At 36.5% G+C, this 19,843-nt stretch overlaps 1 protein-coding gene across 1 annotated transcript in view; it reads right to left on the reverse strand.

The window, feature by feature from the left end:
* nonC (serine/threonine-protein kinase Smg1) overlaps nt 1–19,843 on the reverse strand; it is a 1,411,261-nt gene that overhangs the window by 79,511 nt on the left and 1,311,907 nt on the right. The window contains exon 73 of the mRNA XM_090378365.1: nt 1,025–1,131. Coding sequence (XP_090234491.1) covers nt 1,025–1,131 — 107 coding nt within the window. The remainder of the gene's footprint in view (nt 1–1,024; nt 1,132–19,843) is intronic.

The raw sequence follows: 19,843 nt of genomic DNA on the forward strand, positions 1-19,843 counted from the left end.
TCAAGCCAGGAAGAGAGAGAAACATAAAACAGACTTAATGCACAAGAGGGAGGATAACTTGCATAAAATTATCAGCTTGCTTGGCCTGTTTAGAATTGTTTTTACCAGAAGTTCTTTTTCTTGGGTTTGCAATTTGTCCTCCTGTCAAAACTTTTGGATCATAAACTGGATTTCAACATGAGTCAGTATCAATTATTAGCGATCACTTGTTGTATTTTTCAATTTTGTAACTTTGAAAAGTGCTCATATCGCCTTTCTTTTGCCATGGCTAATTACTTTTTTAAACAGACTAGGTCAAAGTTAGCCACTATTCTACCAGTCTAGTTCCACATTTAATCAAAGATAGGCAACGTGTACACATGCTTCAAAATATTTTCTGCTTCAGTGGCATGCACCAATTGAAACTGTTTAAATCTGTCTTTCCTTTTAGCACTTCTTTCTAGATAGTAATAAATTTCCATCAAGTATTCATCCACTTTCACAGCAAGGCTTTCAGCTTTCTTTCCAGCACAGAGATTAATAAGGTAACAAGAACAGCCTCTTACCAATAAGTGCTTAAAGTTCACTTTTATTACCTTTCCTATTACACTTTTTAAGCCACCTGTAAGTGACCATAAAATGGAACGTCTATTTTTGCATTTATTTCTATGCACAATATGCTGTTCTTATGCTAATATGCTGGAAAATGTCTGATTCCATTTTCTGCCACTCGAAATTGAAATGTCACAACTACATATGGCACAAAAGTATTTTGAGTATTAATACCTTTTTCTATTTTACAGTTTATGGAAAATTTTGCATATGTCTCTTTTGAAATTTTTTTGTCTTCTTGAAGGACATTATTAATTAGCTTTGAACTACACAAATATTATGAAATGACTGCACATAACAGAGAATAGTGCTATTATCATGTGTTTCTATTTTGCAACATAGGCCACCAGAGTTCACGTGAAACCATAAAAACAACAAATAATTTGTAGTAGCAGCAGGCAAGTCACAGTATCATAAATTTTCTAAAACTTACCTGTTCTGCAATGGTGGATCTTTTATTAGGATCAGGGTCCCTTCCATCTAATTTCATCTTTACTCTCTTCCAAACACTTGTGGCATATGAATTGCGTTCTTGGATGACTAAAATAAAAAAAAAAAAAAAAAAATATATATATATATATATATTAAATACATTGTTTCTAAATAAAAGCATATAGAAGGTGAACATAGAAAAACTGGCACGTCAAAACCTTGGTAATGGGTTACCCAGAAATCATTCTGATATAATGTACCATCTTATGATGTACATTTCAGTTTATGCACTTATTTATTTATTTTTATTTTTTTATTTTATTTATTTAGTAGTACTAGTACTAGTAGTAGTGGCACATGATGCAAGAAAGCAAGTGTAGGAGCTTATGCAGCATCAGCCAAAAAAAAAAAAAAAAATCACACCATTCCCTCCAAATGCCTGTCCAGTTCCTCCTTAAATTTATTTAACCTATCAACTTCCACAACGACAGATGGAAGTTTGTTCCAGCAATTAACCACCCGCTGGCTAAAGGCAAATTTCCGCACATCTATTCTACATCTATCCTTTCTTAATTTGAACATATGTCCCCGTAGGTTGGTAATCTGAACAAGTGGAAGGATCCCATCAGAATTCAGCGTGCTCAACCCATTCAAGGCCTTATAGACCTCAATCAGATCACTGCGCAGGTGCCTAGTCTCCAGCCACTGCAATTTGCAGAACTTAAGCCTCTCTTGGTAAGAGAATCCCTTCAATCCCCTCACCAATCGTGTTGCTCTTCTCTGTACACGCTCAAGCAAATCTACATCCTTCCTAAAATGAGGCCTCCAGACCTGTACGCAGTACTCAAGGCGTGGCCTGACCATTGCCTTATACAGAGGGACAATCACCTCCTTTTCCCTGCTAGCAAAATTCCTATATATCATTGACAAAACCCCATGACCCGCCCTAGCAGCCTGTCTGCACTGCTCAGAAAACTTCATATCTGACTGCACAATTACTCCCAGGTCTTTTTCATTTTCTACCACCTTAAGTGTAGTACCACACAGTTGGTACGTTTCTCTGGGGTTACTTCTACCCATATGCAGTACTTTGCATTTGTCAAGGTTGAACTTCAGTTGCCACTTCTTAGCCCATCTGCCCAAATTATCTAGATCCTGTTGCAGTAGCACACTACCATTACTGTCATTAACAACCCTGCCAACTTTTTTGTGTCATCTGCAAACTTCGACATTAAGCCTGATATACCTTCATCAATATCATTGATAAATACACAAAACAACAGTGGACCCAACACCGAACCCTGTGGGATTCCACTAATAACATTAGTCCACGAAGAGCAGCACCCATTGATTACCACCCTCTGTCTTCTCCCACTTAACCATCCTTTTATCCATTGTAGCAACTTACCCTTAATACCATTCTGCTCCAATTTGTACAGTAGTCTTCCATGCGCAACAGTGTCAAAAGCTTTCCTGAAATCCAAGTATATGATATCAAAATTATTTTTTGCATCCAGTTCCTTTGTGACCACATCATAATAACCAATCAAATTTGTCAGACAAGACTTTCCCTTAACAAACCCATGCTGTGTTTGAATTATTGCTGCAGTCTTGTCTAGATGACCCTGCAATGCATCTTTAACCAGCGACTCCATTATTTAACCCGGAACAGAAGTTAAACTAACTGGTCTGTAATTACTCGTGTCACCCTTCGATCCACCTTTGTGAATTGGGGACACATTTGCACATCTCCAGTCCGTGAGAACCTCCCCTGAGTCCAAGGATGCTCTCATAATTATGGCTAAGGGTTTGCTTAGTTGCTTTGCCGCCTCCTTTAAAATAACTGGATAGATCCCATCCACCCCAGGTGCCTTTCTTATGTTTAACTTCAACAATTTCTCCTCTACTTTGCTCTCAGTTATTACAAAATCATTAAGCACACTGCTACAATTTGATAACCTTCTTCCATTTTCAAATTGTAATAATTCCTCACGTGTGAATGTAGATGCAAAATACTCATTCAGTTTGTTTGCTATCTGAGCAGGATCATCAACAGTCGGACCATCGATGTCAAGTGGACCAATCATATTCATCCCCTTCCTTTTAGAGTTTATATAAGTAAAGAAATCCTTGCTGTTTTTCTTAGCATCTTTTGCCAAAGATTTCTCGTAATCCGCCTTCGCCTGCCGAACCTCCTTTGTGACCTGATTACAGACTAGCTTATATCTGCCATAGGCTTCTGCGTCACCTGATAATTTATATGCATCCCATGCATTTTTTTTCTCTGTCACGAGTCTCATTAGTTCATTTCATAACCATTTAGGCCTAAACCTTGAACGATATTTCTTAATCGGTATATAAAGTCTAGTAGCTTCCACGATTAATTCTTTGAATACTTCCCACTTAGAATTTACTGTTTGTAACATCGTCAGTTGATCCCACTGTACAGAATTTAAAAACTGTCTGAGACCACTGTACTCCCCTTTACGGAAGCAAAAACCCTTTCCTTTACCCCTGACGGTAGTTACCTCTTTGAGTAAATCCCACTTCAGTACACTGTGATCACTGCCACCTAGTGGTTCCTTTATCTGCAAATTCTTAATACACGAATGATCACTGCTGATAACCAGATCAAGAGTGTTACTTTCTCTGGTTGCCTCTCGAACATGCTGCTGCAGAAAACAATCATCCAATAAATCCACAAAAGTCTGACTAGTGTGTGAGTGACCAACCCACAAGTTCCAATCAATATCTGGGAAGTTAAAATCCCCCATTATAAGACATTCTGATTTACTGGCCCACTCTATTTCTCTGTACAATTGTTCATTGTACTCATTCAAGTCATTAGGCCTATAACACACTCCTACTCTTATTTTTCCTTTCGCAGTGCTTATCTCACACCAAACTGACTCAACTGAGCACTGTTCATCTATATTAACTGGGTGCACTTCCTTTGATTTTATGTTTTTCTTAATTAACAGCATAACACCCCCTCCCTTTCTGTCCTGTCTATCCTTTCTGTACACATTGTACTCCCCAAATTCCAGTTCTGCATTCCTTATATCTGTGTGACACCACGTCTCTGCTATCCCAACAATATCCGCCTTTAATGTCTTGACCAACACTTCAAATTCATCAAATTTATTTACTATACTTCTAGCATTGGTATACATGCAAGCATACATGCTCCTATGCCTATTCCTTGTTACCCTAACACATCCCATATACCCAACTATTCCATGATGACTGCCATCCGTCCCTGAAACCCCCAACACCCCTCGCTCCAGGTCACTTCTTATTCTAATAGAAGTTGTGCAAGAATCACCTTCACCTCTGCCTGCGGTTACTGTTAAACTATTAGTCTTTGTATCCCCCCAAACTAGCAGTTTTCCGACCCACCTAACACTGCCTCGATAGCATCAGCAAATATTCTTGCACCCTTTCTATTTAAGTGTATCCCATCCCTGTAGAAGCAATCTCTCCTGTTAACAAGTACAGTCCAGGCTGAAAAAAATTCTACCCCTTGAGCCTTGCACAATCTTTCCAGGGCCGAATTGATCGACAAGGCTCTCATCATGTATTCCCTCCTATTGTGTCTAGGCAGGATTGCAGACACTTTCAAATTCAACCCTATTTCACGGGTTTTTTTCAACAGTGACCTGTATTGTTGAGTAATTCCGCCGGTCTCCTACTCTTAATATCATTAGTGCCAACGTGTACAACTATATCACCTTTTGTACCCTTAAAAGATGATATTCGCTCTACAACGTCATCAACCTTTGCCCCTGGCAGACATACCCTGGTCCTGTTCCACCTATCCTTTTTACAAAGGATGTTCCCCGTTTCCCTGACAATAGAGTCACCAACAACTACTAGTTCCTGTGGGACCAGCGCATTCTGCCTTAGGGGTTGCCGCTGTGTTGCGTGATGACCAAGTGCAAGCTCTGGCGTTGATGTGGGCAGCTGAGAGCCTGATGGGCCCCTCAATTTAGATCTTTCGAGGGCATCCACCCTGTCCTTCAAACTCTCATATAGGCCCATAACAACGCTGAGTTGTCGCCTGATTTCCTTACACTCCTTACATCGCGCGCACACAAAGACATCTCCCATGGCAATATCATGTTCCGTTCCAGAGAGTTCGGCAAACATTTCACAAGTTGCACATTTTTTTAGGCTGTGATGCATTGGAGAATTGCCCCCCTCAGTTCTCCCCCCGAGTCACAGCACTCCTGCCACTTTGTGCCCGTTGCTTTGCTGCTCTAGTCTGGGGCATGGTAGTTTAAATTAATAAAATCAATAAATTAAATGTTAATAGTATTTGAATAGAAACTATTAAATAGAAACAGTGAAGCGTATTACTATATAATTATGCGTTAGAGCTACCTAGCTACCTCAATTAAAAAAATTTGAATTCCCTACCACAATGGAACGAAATAACGGTTTTACCTATCGTAAGTAAAATCCACAAAAACTCTTTATCTAAATTAAAAATAAAAAATAACCAGCGTAACTATAACTATATGACTACATATTAAGTACAATATAAAATAACAATCATGTAAATAAAAGGCAAACACTTATCGTTTTTGCGGAGCCTGTAACTGACAGCTGTAACTTTTAAAGAGATTCAGCGCATGAAAATCACACGCACATACAGTTCCTATCAGCTCCTGTTAATACCTATTCTGACTAAGCTTACTGTAAACAATAAGTGCAAAAACAAAGTGTGTTTTCTTTTTTTGTCAAAAAAAGGAAAACATTAAATATTGATATAAAAAATGGAAGTTAAAGTTTATTCAAAAATGGTCAGCAACCATTTTTGAATCCATATATCAAACGAAGCTGCATGTTCAAAAGAAAACTGGATAACCTGATAAGCTTTTATCCAACTCATCAAGTTATCCGGGGAGCAAATCTAGGCAATTAAACTTGCATTGGCTTTTTAAAAAATACTGGCTCAATACACGGCAATTGTCCCCCTCATCTTTCCTCTAACTGAAAAATTAGCCACCTAAAACAAAACTTTTGCTAGTGTTTTATTTCAAATATTTTTCTTTTTAATAACTTTTGAATATTAATATGTTGTTTACTAATCGTAATACCATAATATGCAGTGATAAAAATGAATACCAAAAATGGGGTAAGTACTGACAGTTCATATTAGGGCTTGCAAACCGGTTTTATGAACCGGTTTTCATATTGAGTTGTTAAAACCGAAACCGAGCTTTTAAAACCGGATTCGAATATTTTTTTAGTTAGCACTCGAATATAGTTTTTTGTTACGCACATTTTCTTTTGTTTGTTCGTTTGTCTGGATTGTTCAACTGCTTTATGTTTTAAACATGTTTTTTATTTTATTTTATTTTATGTTTAAGTACGAATCTCATGGGCAAGTGGCCTAAATCTAGGAGGGGTACCTTTTATCTTCTCACCTGTATCATGGCACAATGCAGGGGTACTCATTTACAACTGAGTGAGTCGGAGCGATAGCTTAAAAGAAAATGCTCAACATTTCTCCGTTCCCTCTATCTTGTTTGCCAGGCAAGTTATGGAACGCGCCTTATTGATGGTTACCCACTAGAAACAGATTCGCTGAATATTGCATCAAATTTCGATCGTAGAAAGTTTTATGCTTCTTTATTCCAATTAAATTTGCGATCAAATGTTCTCCAAAAAGCAGCTTCACCAAATTTAACTTTTATGTAATTTTGAAAATACAATAGATTTAATTGGGGAAAAAAAAATTGCGAGTAAATAAATAAAAAATTTCTTTCGTGAAAATTTTGAAACTTACCTCGTTTAGACTCTTCATTCAGTGCTTGCAGGAATGATGCATAGTATTGTGCCTTTGTTATCTTCAATATTTTTATTTAAAATTGTCGGTGATATAAATTCCTACTAATTAATATTTATTACTCTTAATATGTCTAAGATGAAATCAATTGTATGGAATTATTTTGCTCGAAAAAGCAAAGATGAAGCACAATATTCGAAATGTCAGAAGATAATGAAGTCGTCTGGAGGATCTACATCATCTTTGATGTTGCATTTAAAGAAAATGCATCAGATTAACATTAAACAAGATAACAGTGAACCTCCTGTAAAAATGGTAAGAACATTAGAAAACTTTATCGTTAAAAAATATATGGAAGAAGTGATTTCAAAATTAGCTGCTTTAGATGGATTTTCTTTTAATTCAATTGCCAAGAGTGAGTTTATACAATCAAGCCTTCACCTTCAAAGAAATAAATACGATAAATTACCACCAGCCTCAGTGAATGGAATTAAATATATGGTTCTGAATTATTATAAAAGTAAGAAAGAAGAACTCATTCAGCATTTCAAAAATTCGTTGGTTTTGGGTGCACGGTATTCATTGACTCTAGACGAATATACGTCTATACAAAATAAAAGGTATATGAATATAAATGTGCATTCAAAAGACAATCATTGGTCCTTAGGTCTTATTGAGATTAATGGTTCACTTGATAGCAGAAGAACTGAGCAAATTGTGAATGGACACTTGAAGGAATTTGGTTAGAACTTGGATGAGGATATTGTTGCTTGCACCACTGATGGAGCAGCAATGATGATTAAGTTTGCCAAGTAAATTACGCCTAATAATCAACAATCTATAGCTCATTGTCAGTTATAGATGTACTTTATGAAAAAGCAATCAATTATTGCTTTTTCATAAAGATTATGGTGCCACAGTCTCTGAGTCTCCCAAAGACAATGAAGAAAATGAAAATAATGAAGAAAGTAGTGTTGATGAAGAAGTTGTAGAAAGACAGCAAGGCATGCTTTATCAAACCGACTTTACCGATGAGCTCATTTATTTCTTCAATCCAATGGCCAATATTGCACAAACTATTAACAAAGTCAGAAAAATTTGCAAGCTTTTTCGAAAATCGCCTACCAAAAATGACATATTACAAAATTTTGTTAAAGCAAAATTTAATAAGAAAGAATATAAACTTATATTAGATTGCAAGACTAGATGGGATAGCACATTCTATATGATTGAGAGATTTTTGAAATTGAAAAATTGCATTCCAAATGCTCTATGTGCAGTACTGTCAACTGAAGCCGTGTCTGACGATGACTGGAAAACACTTGAACTGCATTGCTGAAACTTTGCGACCAGTTGAAATGATTCTGAAGGCTATAACCTCAGAAGATACAGACTTACTTAAAGCAGAGTCGTCAATAGAATTTTTGCTTGCTAAGCTTGATACAGCAGAAAACCCATTGGCTTTAAAGTTTCACCAAAGCCTTTTGCAGCGTTACAATGCAAGACGAAATTGCCCAACTGTGGCTTTGCTGAGCTATCTACACAACCCCAAAAAGTTTAGGAAAGAAGATTCAGGTTCCAGAACTTTTGATTTTCCAAGTAAGCAAGTTTGGAAAAAGCACGCTGAAGAGATTTAGCAAAGATTATTTGCAAAACATTCCGAAGGAGTCTTAGCGTTGAATGAAGAAACTGAAAATAAACGAACTGTTCTTTTAGAAGAAAACAAAGACTCGTCTAGTTCCGATGTTGGAGATACACTCATGCGAGAGTATGATAGTGTAATAAAGAGATTAACTGAAGAGCTTTCAAAATATCCAAGTGAATTGGAAATCAGCAAAGAATTTAAAATTTTGGAGGCAACTAGCAGTAGAAGTGAAAAGCTGGAGAAAGTTTATAGAGCACTGCTGACCATTAAACCAACAAGTGTCCAATCTGAGAGAGTGTTTTCGATCACTGGTCTCTTTAACACATAAATAAGGTCAAGTCTATCAGGAAAATGCTTAATATACTGTGTTTTTTTTTAAGGATCATTTTCAGAAAAAAGCTGAGCAATAAATAGTAAAGTATTTATTTTTGAATACTTTACTATTTGTAAATATTTTACAAATACTTTAAGCTGTTTTTTTCACATTATTTTTATTTATTTATTTATTATTATTTTTTTTGGTTACTATACGAGAAGATAGTTTTTATTCAAAGGATTTAACTACAATTTGTAATTTTGTATAATCTCAAGCCGGTTACTTTTTTGGAGCAGTTTAATTTTTTTATTTTTTTTACTATAAGAGGTGATAGATTTCGTTTAAAAGATTTGATTACGAGTTGTACAATCTACCCAAGATAAAATAAATACCTGTGTTATAGCTTTTACTTATTTTCCCTAAGTCTGAGAAAATCGGTTTTAAAACCGGTTTTAAGAGTAAACTTCGGTTAAACTCGGTTTTGAAATTTCTCGGTTTTATGCAAGCCCTAGTTCATATGGACCTATCACTGCCTAAAACACATGTGTATATGAAAAGGGAATGCTGAAGCTCACATTTCTACTATATGCTGTTTCTTTTTTTTGGAACGTATGTCACATATTGTAATAGGATGAAATGTATCTCACAACAAAAGGCATTACCATTATTCACTTTGCTAATGCCTGATGATTACTACAGGTATTATGCCAGACCAGAATTATACTATTAAAAGAAAAATAAATAACATAAATAACTGGTACAGGAATTTAATAGTACAGGGACTGCAAAAATTAAACTCTGTGTTTTCTTATATTACTGCCTGTAATTGCTTTTTGAATTTGGGTGAAAAAAAAAACCAAAAAAACAGTCACATACCACTGGGAAAAATGTTAAGTAACTATAAGGGAAACATTAGGGTTGCAAAAAGCCAAAGGACACAAACTTAACTTGTCTGTATAGTAATATTAGGAGTACTGTAACAAGTTAAATAAATTTACACTTTTTATTAGGTCAACCAATGCTGATATAATAGGACTAACAGAGAGACATGTTACCAACCAGAGATAAAGGATGTAGAATTTCATTATGGTGAGTATAGCTTTCAGGAAGAATTTGTTATTTGGTTGTTTAGGAGCATTAGCAACTAAGGCCATATTGCTCCGGGTATATGCGGTGGTCATTCCCTGACCTTTCCACATCCTCCGTATTTGGTGGTCACGGGTTCGAACCCCAGTCTAATCAAGAAGTGTGTGCTACGCACTGCTGCTCCTGCCCACCTGGCTACGAAGGCGCCCTTTCAGGAAGGAGAAGGCCAAAGGGGAAGGGAAGTCATGCTTCTTATCAAAAACTCTCTGAACACAATCAGACTTTACTCTCACAATCAGATCAAGTTCTGACAGATATTGAATATGTGTAGTGCAAGATGATGTGCAGTAAAGAAAAGATAACTGGGGTGTGTTAGGGATGAAACAATTGTGAGGAGTAAGACAGAATCTCTATTGACAACTTGAATATATATTGGTGAAATATATAGCATCATTATTAGCATTAGCAGAAGCATATGATGCAAAAAAGCAAGCTTATACAGCATCAGCCAAAAAAAAAAGAGAAACTTCACATTTCACCCATTCATTCGCTCCAAACATTTGTCCACTTCTTCCTTGAATTTATTTAAGCTATCAACTTCCATAAGGACAAATGGAAGTTTGTTACACTAATCAACCACCTTTTGGCTAAAGGCAATCCACACATCTATTTGCAACTGCCTTTCCTCAATTTGAGTTTATGCCTCTCCAGGTTTGTAATCTGAGCAAGAAGACATAAACCATCAGCATTTTAGCAGCTCAAACCATTCAAGGCCTCATACATCTCAATCAGATCACCTCGCAGGTGTCTAGTCTCCAGAGACTGCAATTTGCAGAACTTAAGCCTTTGGTAACGAGCACCTCTTTGTCCCCTCACCATTCTCTGTACTTTGTCCAACAACTCTACATCCTTCATAAACTGAGGCCTCCAGACCTTTATGCAGTACTCAAGATGTGGCCTGACCATTGCCTTATAGAAAGGAATAATCACTTCCTTATCACAGCTAGAAAATTCCTGTAAACTTTTCTGAGCATTCTTGCTCAGAAAACTTCATATCTGACTGCACAATTACCACAGGTATTTTTCATTCTCCACTAATCTGAGTGTAGTACCACACAATTGGTATTTTTCTCTGGGGTTACTGCTACCCATATGCAGTACTTGGAATTTATCAATGTTAAACTTCAGTTGCCACTTCTGAGCCCATCTACCTAACTTTTCCAAATCCTGTTGCAGTAGCATACTGTTTTTACTGTCATTAACAACCCTGCCAACCTTTGTATTATCTGCAAACTTGGACGTTAAGCCTGATATATCTTCATCGATATCACTGATAAATACACAAAACAACAATGGGCCCAGTCCCGAACCTTGGGGCACTCTACTAATAACATTAGTCCATGTAGGGTAGTGTCCATTTATTACCACGATTTGCCATCTCCTGCTCAACCATCCCTTTATCTGTTGTAGCAACTTGCCCTTAATGCCATACTGCCCCAATTTGTACAGCAGTCTTCCATGTGCAACAGTATCAAAAGTTTTCCTGAAATCCAAGTATATGATATCAAAATTACTTTTTGCATCCAGTTCATTTGTGACCACATTGTAGTTTCCAATGAAATTGGTCAAATAAAACCACCCCTTAACAAACCCTATGCTGTATCTGAATTATTACTGCAGTCTTGTCTAGGTCAGAGGTGTCCAACCTTTTCCTGTGCAGGGGCCATGTTCAAAGTTAGATTTGTTTTGTGGGCGGCACTGAGTGTTTTGAGAAAAAATTGCGTGTTACATTTTCCATACCTTGTTATCGTAAATGGAAGTCTGTTTTTATGTTACTGTTCTTTATATTTCAGGTTATATATAAAAAATTAAAATTCCCAACACTTTTATGTGCAACAAATCCAGGTCTGATTTTTTTTTTTTTTAGATTTTATTAAAATTATAAAAATATGACTTACTTCCTTTTTAATAAAAAAAAAAAAAAAAAACCTTACTTTTGCTTTTAAATGCTTACTTTAGAAAATTTACAATTTGAAAAAGGGTCACCGGTTTCAATATTAAGGTGAATGACTAAATATAATGATATGACTAAAATTGAAATATTCAAAAATTTTATTATGTACAATACACAATAATATTTATGGAACAAAACATTTAATGAGAAAACTTGTTCTTTTGATAATTAACAAAATTTAAAATGCTGTTTTAGTTTACTTTCTGCATGGGCCATATAAAAATAATTGGCAGGCCATATCTGGCCCACAGGCTGTAGGTTGGATGCCACTAGTCTAGATGATCCTGCAGTGCTTCTTTATCCAGTGACTCCGTTATTTAGCCCAGAACAGAAGTAAAACTAACAGGTCTGTAATTACTCGTCACCCTTTGTTTCCCCTTTTTGAATTGGGGATACATTTGCACATCTCCAGTGTATAGGGACCTCCTGTGAGTCCAAGGATGCTCTCATAATTATGGCTAAGGGTTTGCTTACTTCCTTTGCTGCTTCTGTAACTGGATAGATTCCATCTACACCGGGTGACTTTTTTATGTTTAACTTCAACAATTTCTCCTCCACTTTGCTCTCAGTTATTACAAAACCATTAATACCCTGTTACAGTTTAATAAGCTTCTATCATCCACTTCCCTACAGAATGCCCCATGTGTGAATGTAGATGCAAAATACTCATTGAGTTTCTCAGCTATCTAAGCAGGATCATCAACAGTCGAACCATCGATATCAAGTGGACAATCTGATTCATCGCCTTTCTTCCAGAGTTTATAAAGTAAAGTCTTTGCTGTTTTTCTTTGCATCCTTTGCCAAAGATTTCTCATAATCTGTCTTCACTTGCCTAATCTCCTTCGTGACTCGATTATAGACTAGCTTATATGATAATTTGTCACATGATAATTTATATGCATCCTACACATTTTTCTTCTCTGCCACGAGTCTGATTAGTTCATCTGACAACCATTTGAGACTAAACCTTGAACAATATTTTTTAGTTGGTATGAAAAGCCTAGTAGTTTTCAAGCTTAATGTTTTCTTAAAGGTTCCCATTTAGAATTTGCTGTTGGTAACATCATCAGTTGGTTCCATTGTATAGAATTTAAAATAAATTCTATACAATGGAACCAACTAAAATTTAGTCTGAGATCACTGTAGTCACCATTATGAAAGCAAAAACTCTTCCCTTTACTCCTGATGTTAGTTATGCCTTTAAGTAAATCCCACATCAGTACACTGTGATCCCCGACACCTAGTGGTTCCTTTATATGTAAATTCTTAATGCATGAATAATCACTGCTGATAATCAGATCAAGAGTATTACTCCCTCTTGTTGCCTCTCAAAAATGCTGCTGTCGAAAACAGTCATCCAGTTTTCTGAATGACGTTTTCCACAAAAGTCTTCCTAGTGTGCGAGTGACGAACCCACAAGTTCCAGTCAATATCTGGTAAATTAAAATTCTGATTTACTGGCCAACTCTATTTCTCTGTATAGTTGTTCACTGTACTCATCAGAATCAGTCCTTTAACACACTCCTACCCTCATTTTTGCTTTCCCAGTGCTTATTTCACACCAAACTGACTCAAAAATGCACTGCCCATCAATGTCAACTGGATGCACTGCCTTAGATTTTGTGTTTCTTAACTAACAGCATAACCCCTCCTCCCTTCCTATCCTGTCTAATCCTTTCTGTACATATTGTACTCTGAAAATTCCAATTCTACATTCCTTATATCTCTTTGACACACAACTCTGATATCCCAAGAATATCCGCCTTTGATGCCTTGACCAGCACTTCAAATTTATCAAATTTATTTACTATACTCTTAGAATTGGTGTACCTGCAAGTATACATGCACCTGTTCTTACTCTTAGTTAACCTAACACAGCCCATGTATTTACTTGTTTCATGATGACTTCCAGCAGTTCTTGAAATCCCCAGCACCTTGTTTTCCATGCTGCTGCTCATACCAATAGAAGCAGAGCAAGAATCACTTCAAGCTCTGCCTGTGATACTGTTAATCTATTAGTCTGTGTATCCCCCCCAAAGCTAGCAGTTTTCTGACCCACCTAACACTGCCTCAAAATATTCTTGCATCCTTTCTATTTAAGTGTATCCCATCCCTGTAGCATTCTCTCTTTCCCATTAACAAGCACAAACCACGCTGAGAAAAATTCTACCCTATTATCCTTGTATAATTTCGACAGGGCCGAATTGATTGACAAGGCTTTCATCATATACTTCCTCCTATCATGTCTGGGCGGAATTGCAGACACTTTCAAATTTAACACTAACTCGCAACTTTTTTCCAACATTAACCTGTACTTGTTTAGTAGTTCAGAGATCTCCTGCACATATTATCATTAGTGCCAACATGTACAACAATATCACCTTTTGTGTTCTTAAAATATATCTGCTCTACAACGTCATTGATTTTTTCCTCTGGAAAACATACCCTGGTCCTATTTCACCTATCCTTTTTGGACAATATATTTCCCATTTCCCTGACAATTGAGACAACGACAATAACTAGCACCTGTGGGACCAGCGCACTCTGCCCTGAAGATTGCCACTGTGTTTCCTGATGCACAAGAGTGAGCTCTGGCATTGAGATGGGCAGTTGAGAGCTTGATGGGCCCGCCATTTTAATTCTTTCGAGGGCATCTACTCTACTCTTCAGACTCTCATAGATGCCCCTCATAATGCTGAGTTGGTGCCTAATTTATTGACACCCTCTGCACTTTACATACACAAAAACATCCTCCTTGGCTATATCATGTTCTGTTCCAGAAAGGTTTGCAAACATTTCACATTTTGCACATTTTTTTAGACTGTGATGCATTGGAGAATTGCCCCCTTCAGTTCACCCCCTGAGCCACAGCACTCCTGCTACTCTATGCTGGTTGCTTTCCTGCTCTAGTCTGGGGCATGATTTTCATTTAAATATAACTTAATTAACTTAATTTTGTCTGGGGGGATAGCTATGTACATATTTACAGCCTCCTTCAATGTGAATTTTCACCCTGTGTCACTAGGTTTTATACTGTATTAAAATGAAGGGATATAAACATTTTGTGTATAGTATATCTTACGCACAATTATTTTGTTGTTGGGAGTTTGTTTCCGGTGGTAATTTCCCATTATTTAGATTGTCTGATTTAGGAAGGGGGGGGAAAGTGTTTGGTAGGAAGTTTTTATCTAATTTGATAATGGACACAGATATTTTTAGACAACCTAGTAGTGGTAAGCTACGGGCCATTTATAGTTCTAAACTGCTTCAGTGTATTCTCAATAAGTGTATAGGGGTTGGCGTTAGGGTGGTGTATGTTGAGGTTTGTAAGTATGGCCACTTTAATATGGTGTGTATATTATTCTTGATGAGAGTTTCTATGAGTTTTTAATTGCTTCTGTTGTGTTATCTAGATTATTGCAGATGTGTATTAACCTGTTTGTTTGATTTCTAATAGTGTTGCCATGGATATGCTTGGCTAGATTGCTCTCCCAGTTGATAAGCTTTATAGCTGGTAAACTGAAATGGTCTCTCTTATCATAGTGTTGAGTGTAGACAGTGTCGGCGCCTCCGTAGCCAGGTGGGCAGGAGCAGCAGTGCGTAGCACACACACTTCTTGATTAGACCGGGGTTCGAGCCCGTGACCACTAAATACGGATAATGCGGAAAGATCAGGGAATGACCACCACATATCCCCCGAGCAATATGGCCTTAGTTGCTAATGCTCCTAAAAACCAAACAAATAACAAAGTAGACAGTGTGTTTGGTGATGGTGATTTCGCTGTCGAGATAGTAAGCTCGACAGCAAAATCACCATTACCAAAGACAATGTCTACACTCAACACTATGATAAGAGAGACCATTTCAGTTTCCCAGCTATAAAGCTTATCAACTGGGAGAGCACTCACTGTTATTTGGTTTGTTTTAGGAGCATCAGCAACTAAGGCCATATTGCTCCGGGAATATGCGGTGGTCATTCCCTTGACCTTTCCGCATCCTCCGTATTTGGTGGTGACGGGCTCGAACCCCGGTCTAATCAAGAAGCGTGTACTACGCACTGCTGCTCCTTCCCACCTGGCTACGGAGGCGCCCACTGGGAGAGCAATCTAGCTAAGCATATCCATGGCAACACTATTAGAAATCAAACAAACAGGTTAATACACATCTGCAATAATCTAGATAACACAACGGAAGCAATTAAAAAACATAGAAACTCTCATCAAGAATAACATACCCACGAACTACAGCAGACACCATATTAAAGTGCCAATACTTACGAACCTCAACATACACCACCCTAACACCAACCCCTATACACTTATTGAAAATACACTGAAACAGTTTAGAACTATAAATGGCCCGTAGCTTACCACTACTAGGTTGTCTAAAAATATCTGTGTCCATTATCAAATAAGATAAAAACTTCCCAATTTTGATACCCGGGTTTACTGCGCTCAGAAGAGGCTCATCGTCTGACCGCACTGTAACCCGGCCTACCAAACACTCTCCCCCTTCCTAAATTAAACAATCTAAATAATGGGAAATTATCACTGGAAACAAACTCCAAACAACAAAATAATTGTGCCTAAGATATACTATACACATAACGTTTATATCCCTTCATTTTAATACAGTATAAAACCTAGTGACACAGGGTGAAAATTCACATTGAAGGAGGCTGTAAATACGTACATAGCTATCCCGCCGGACAAACTCGGGTCGTTATGCCTTAGAAAAGCTATACCGGCCCTGTCCAGGGGATAGCAACACATTTTTATTAACATACTTCTTGTTCCAACACATATTGTACTGATATAAACACATCATTTCATTTATACAGGTTTCTTCCGACATCAGAAGCAACCCCCCCCCCAACAAGCACAAATATAAAACCTCTCATGACTTTCAAAACATTCGCATTGACACAGGATATATTGCCTACAGCAATTTCGCCATCATACCATAATCTACAAAAGGCGTGTCTGCGCAGTATAATCTTATCAACATATAAAACAACCAGAAGGTGGCAATTGACCCCCTTTTCAGTCTAACCACCACGGAACAAGAAGGAAGTAAGAACCTTTCTCATTTATTCTGATACATACCCATTGGGCTTTGTTACCTATCCCAGTTTGCTGTTTTTGACACTATGTTGGCAAAATTTAAAATTAAAATTTCAATTTATAAAATTTTAAAATTTTACGAAAATTAAACTAAACATATCCTTTCTCATTGAATTTCTATTAATTTTAAGTTTAATACTATCACTTAAAAATTAATAACTGGCAAAACTGGTATGGGGACAACAGAAACGGGTAGGTATGAGACATTCCTTTAGTCTGGCTATCATTCTGCTCAAAGCCCCCGAGGAAGTAGCAGACAGACGGCCAAGTGAGGGAATGTTATTTGCAATTTACATTGTTTATTATCATTTTTATTGTTATTTTCATTATTTAGCATCATATCATTTTTAATACCATTTCATTGATATAATGTTTATAGGCCTCCCAGGCTAAAGCTAGTTTACATTTGCTAACTTGGTAGCCTGGTCCATATACACCTAATTCCCTACAGATAAATACCATTTAATTAAATAAAATCGACCAATATAATTTCATGCACGTATAATGTCTAATTTCCCTATGTACAATAGCATTAACGTTGCACAACTGACAAATACCTAATACTGTAAACTTTACCAGATATCATTATCATAATATTCAATAAGAACACAATATACAGTAGATTCCGGTTATTTGGGCCGCCGGTTAATCGGGGCAGCTGTTTATTTGGGACAAATCTTAAAAAACAGAATCCAATCGAGAAAATAGCCAGGGTTTACTTTGCTTAATTGGGACAAAATTACGTTTAATCGGGGCAGGAGACCGCAGCACTGGAGATTACCCTACGATTGTCTCTGACTGTACCACGTAGTTCGGTCGGATTTATGGAGGTCACAACCATAAAACAATAAAAACAATTAGCAGTCACCTGTTTACTGGGCTTTTCTTTTAGTGCAGTCTTTCATAAATGGATAGTAAACTCGATCTTATTGAATTTGCGATAATACTGACAGCTGGAAATCTGTGGGTTATTATGGTAAAATGTTTTTACACTTCCATGGAATCTTCAATCATATAAAAAAAAATAATTTTCAGAATCTTCTCTTCATTCCTATTTTTAAAGCTTTGTAACTCGTTACTCTGTTCTCACTTGTGTGTATTGTGTTACTTGCAATTTGTGTGTGCCGTGTTCTTTGTTATTGATTGCTTATCTTTTTACTGTTTTAAATTTTAACCCCCACCCACAAATGTCAGTGAACAGAAATGTCAACTAGTTTAGTTAGTATGTACATATTACAGTATGTATTAATTATTCCGATCATCACGCATATTCTCCCGAATTTCACATATCATTTAATTTTTTAATTTGTAAGGTAATAAAGAGTAAATTTGTGCTTAATATATCTTTGTTTTTATAGCCCGTGGATAATATTCCTCCTATTCTTGCTAATTAGAATCGCTGTTTAATAGAATTAAAATTCACTTCACAAACGTGATCACAATGACCGGCACTTACTACACATCGTATAGTGAATGGTACTTTACTATGGTGAGTTCGTCGTAACGTGATTTGATTGTACAGTGAATCAATTGTAAAGGGGGGTACATTGTATTTTTAACTATTTATGTTAAAATTTGGATAATTGGGGCAGCTGCTTAATCTGGCCAAAATGCACTAGTCCCGATGTGTCACAAATAACCGGAATGGACTGTGTATATACATACACATATATATGTGTATATATATATATATATTCCAAATATACTAGTGTTAAATTGTAAGATATATATATATATAAAAAATTATTAAGTGTTACAATTCTATAAAATAAAAACAAAATGTTACAATAGAACGAACCGATTAATGCCATCAAAAGATATAACATTACATCGGACGTTAGGTATGTCCAAATTATATAAGTTAACGTAATGCAAGTACCTCATCGTTTGAAAATTGATGTAACCATTCTCCAACCGTACCTCCAGCTTATATGAAAAATATGCAAAGTTACATAAAAATATATCAAATATTAGATAAATAACATAATAAGCCCAACTTGGGAACCCATTTTGCAGGAGACTTTGTCGAGGGCTAAACCCCTACAAAATAAAAACCCAAGTTAGACTGAGCCATCGGTTTCTGTTATCATCTGCCTGTATACCAATTCCAATATCCATAATAATGGATAATACAATTAATTTAGCATAGGGTTATATTAATTTAGCATTGGGTTATATTAAATACTATAAATCAGTATAAAACTGTCCGTCCAAAAAGTTGCAACTTAGACAAATTTTACAAGGAGGCTATCTGCCACTGCCACTTGCCACAATACCAAGATTATGTAGATATGCATCATATGCATGTTATTACTGGTGATATCAACTTAGTGCCGCACCAGGATCTGAGAACAGTACTTTCCCATGGTTTTAAATACAGACCGAATACTAGTCCCATGGCTAAATATATTAACAAACAATTACACTCCGACCTTATGCAATTTTGCCTTAAACTTGCATACAAATATAATTTACCACTAGAGGCCTTCTATAATTGGCTGGTACTTACTAGCAGTGAACTTAAGCAACATTTAAGTAAGAAGCTTTTGCATAGTAAGCAACTTACCAATAGCGATAGCAATAGAGATAGCAAAAGATATAACACACAATTAATCAAAAGACAATTAAAGGAGTTACAAGATATATTTATCATAACTACGATAGACAAGGCCGCTAATAATTATAGTTTTATCTGTAAAAAATTCTACGCCTCACTATTATACAATGAGCTGCATAGCAGCGCTACATACGCCAGATCAAACGGTAATCTTGGTACTATCACCAAAAAGCTACTAGCGATGCTAAAAAAGTTAAAACTTAAGAACGGCAACACTAACTTTCC

This window comes from Mastigoproctus giganteus, chromosome 7 (genome assembly GCF_048544385.1).
Source record: "Mastigoproctus giganteus isolate SK-2022 chromosome 7, ASM4854438v1, whole genome shotgun sequence".
Classification (NCBI taxonomy): domain Eukaryota; kingdom Metazoa; phylum Arthropoda; class Arachnida; order Uropygi; family Thelyphonidae; genus Mastigoproctus; species Mastigoproctus giganteus.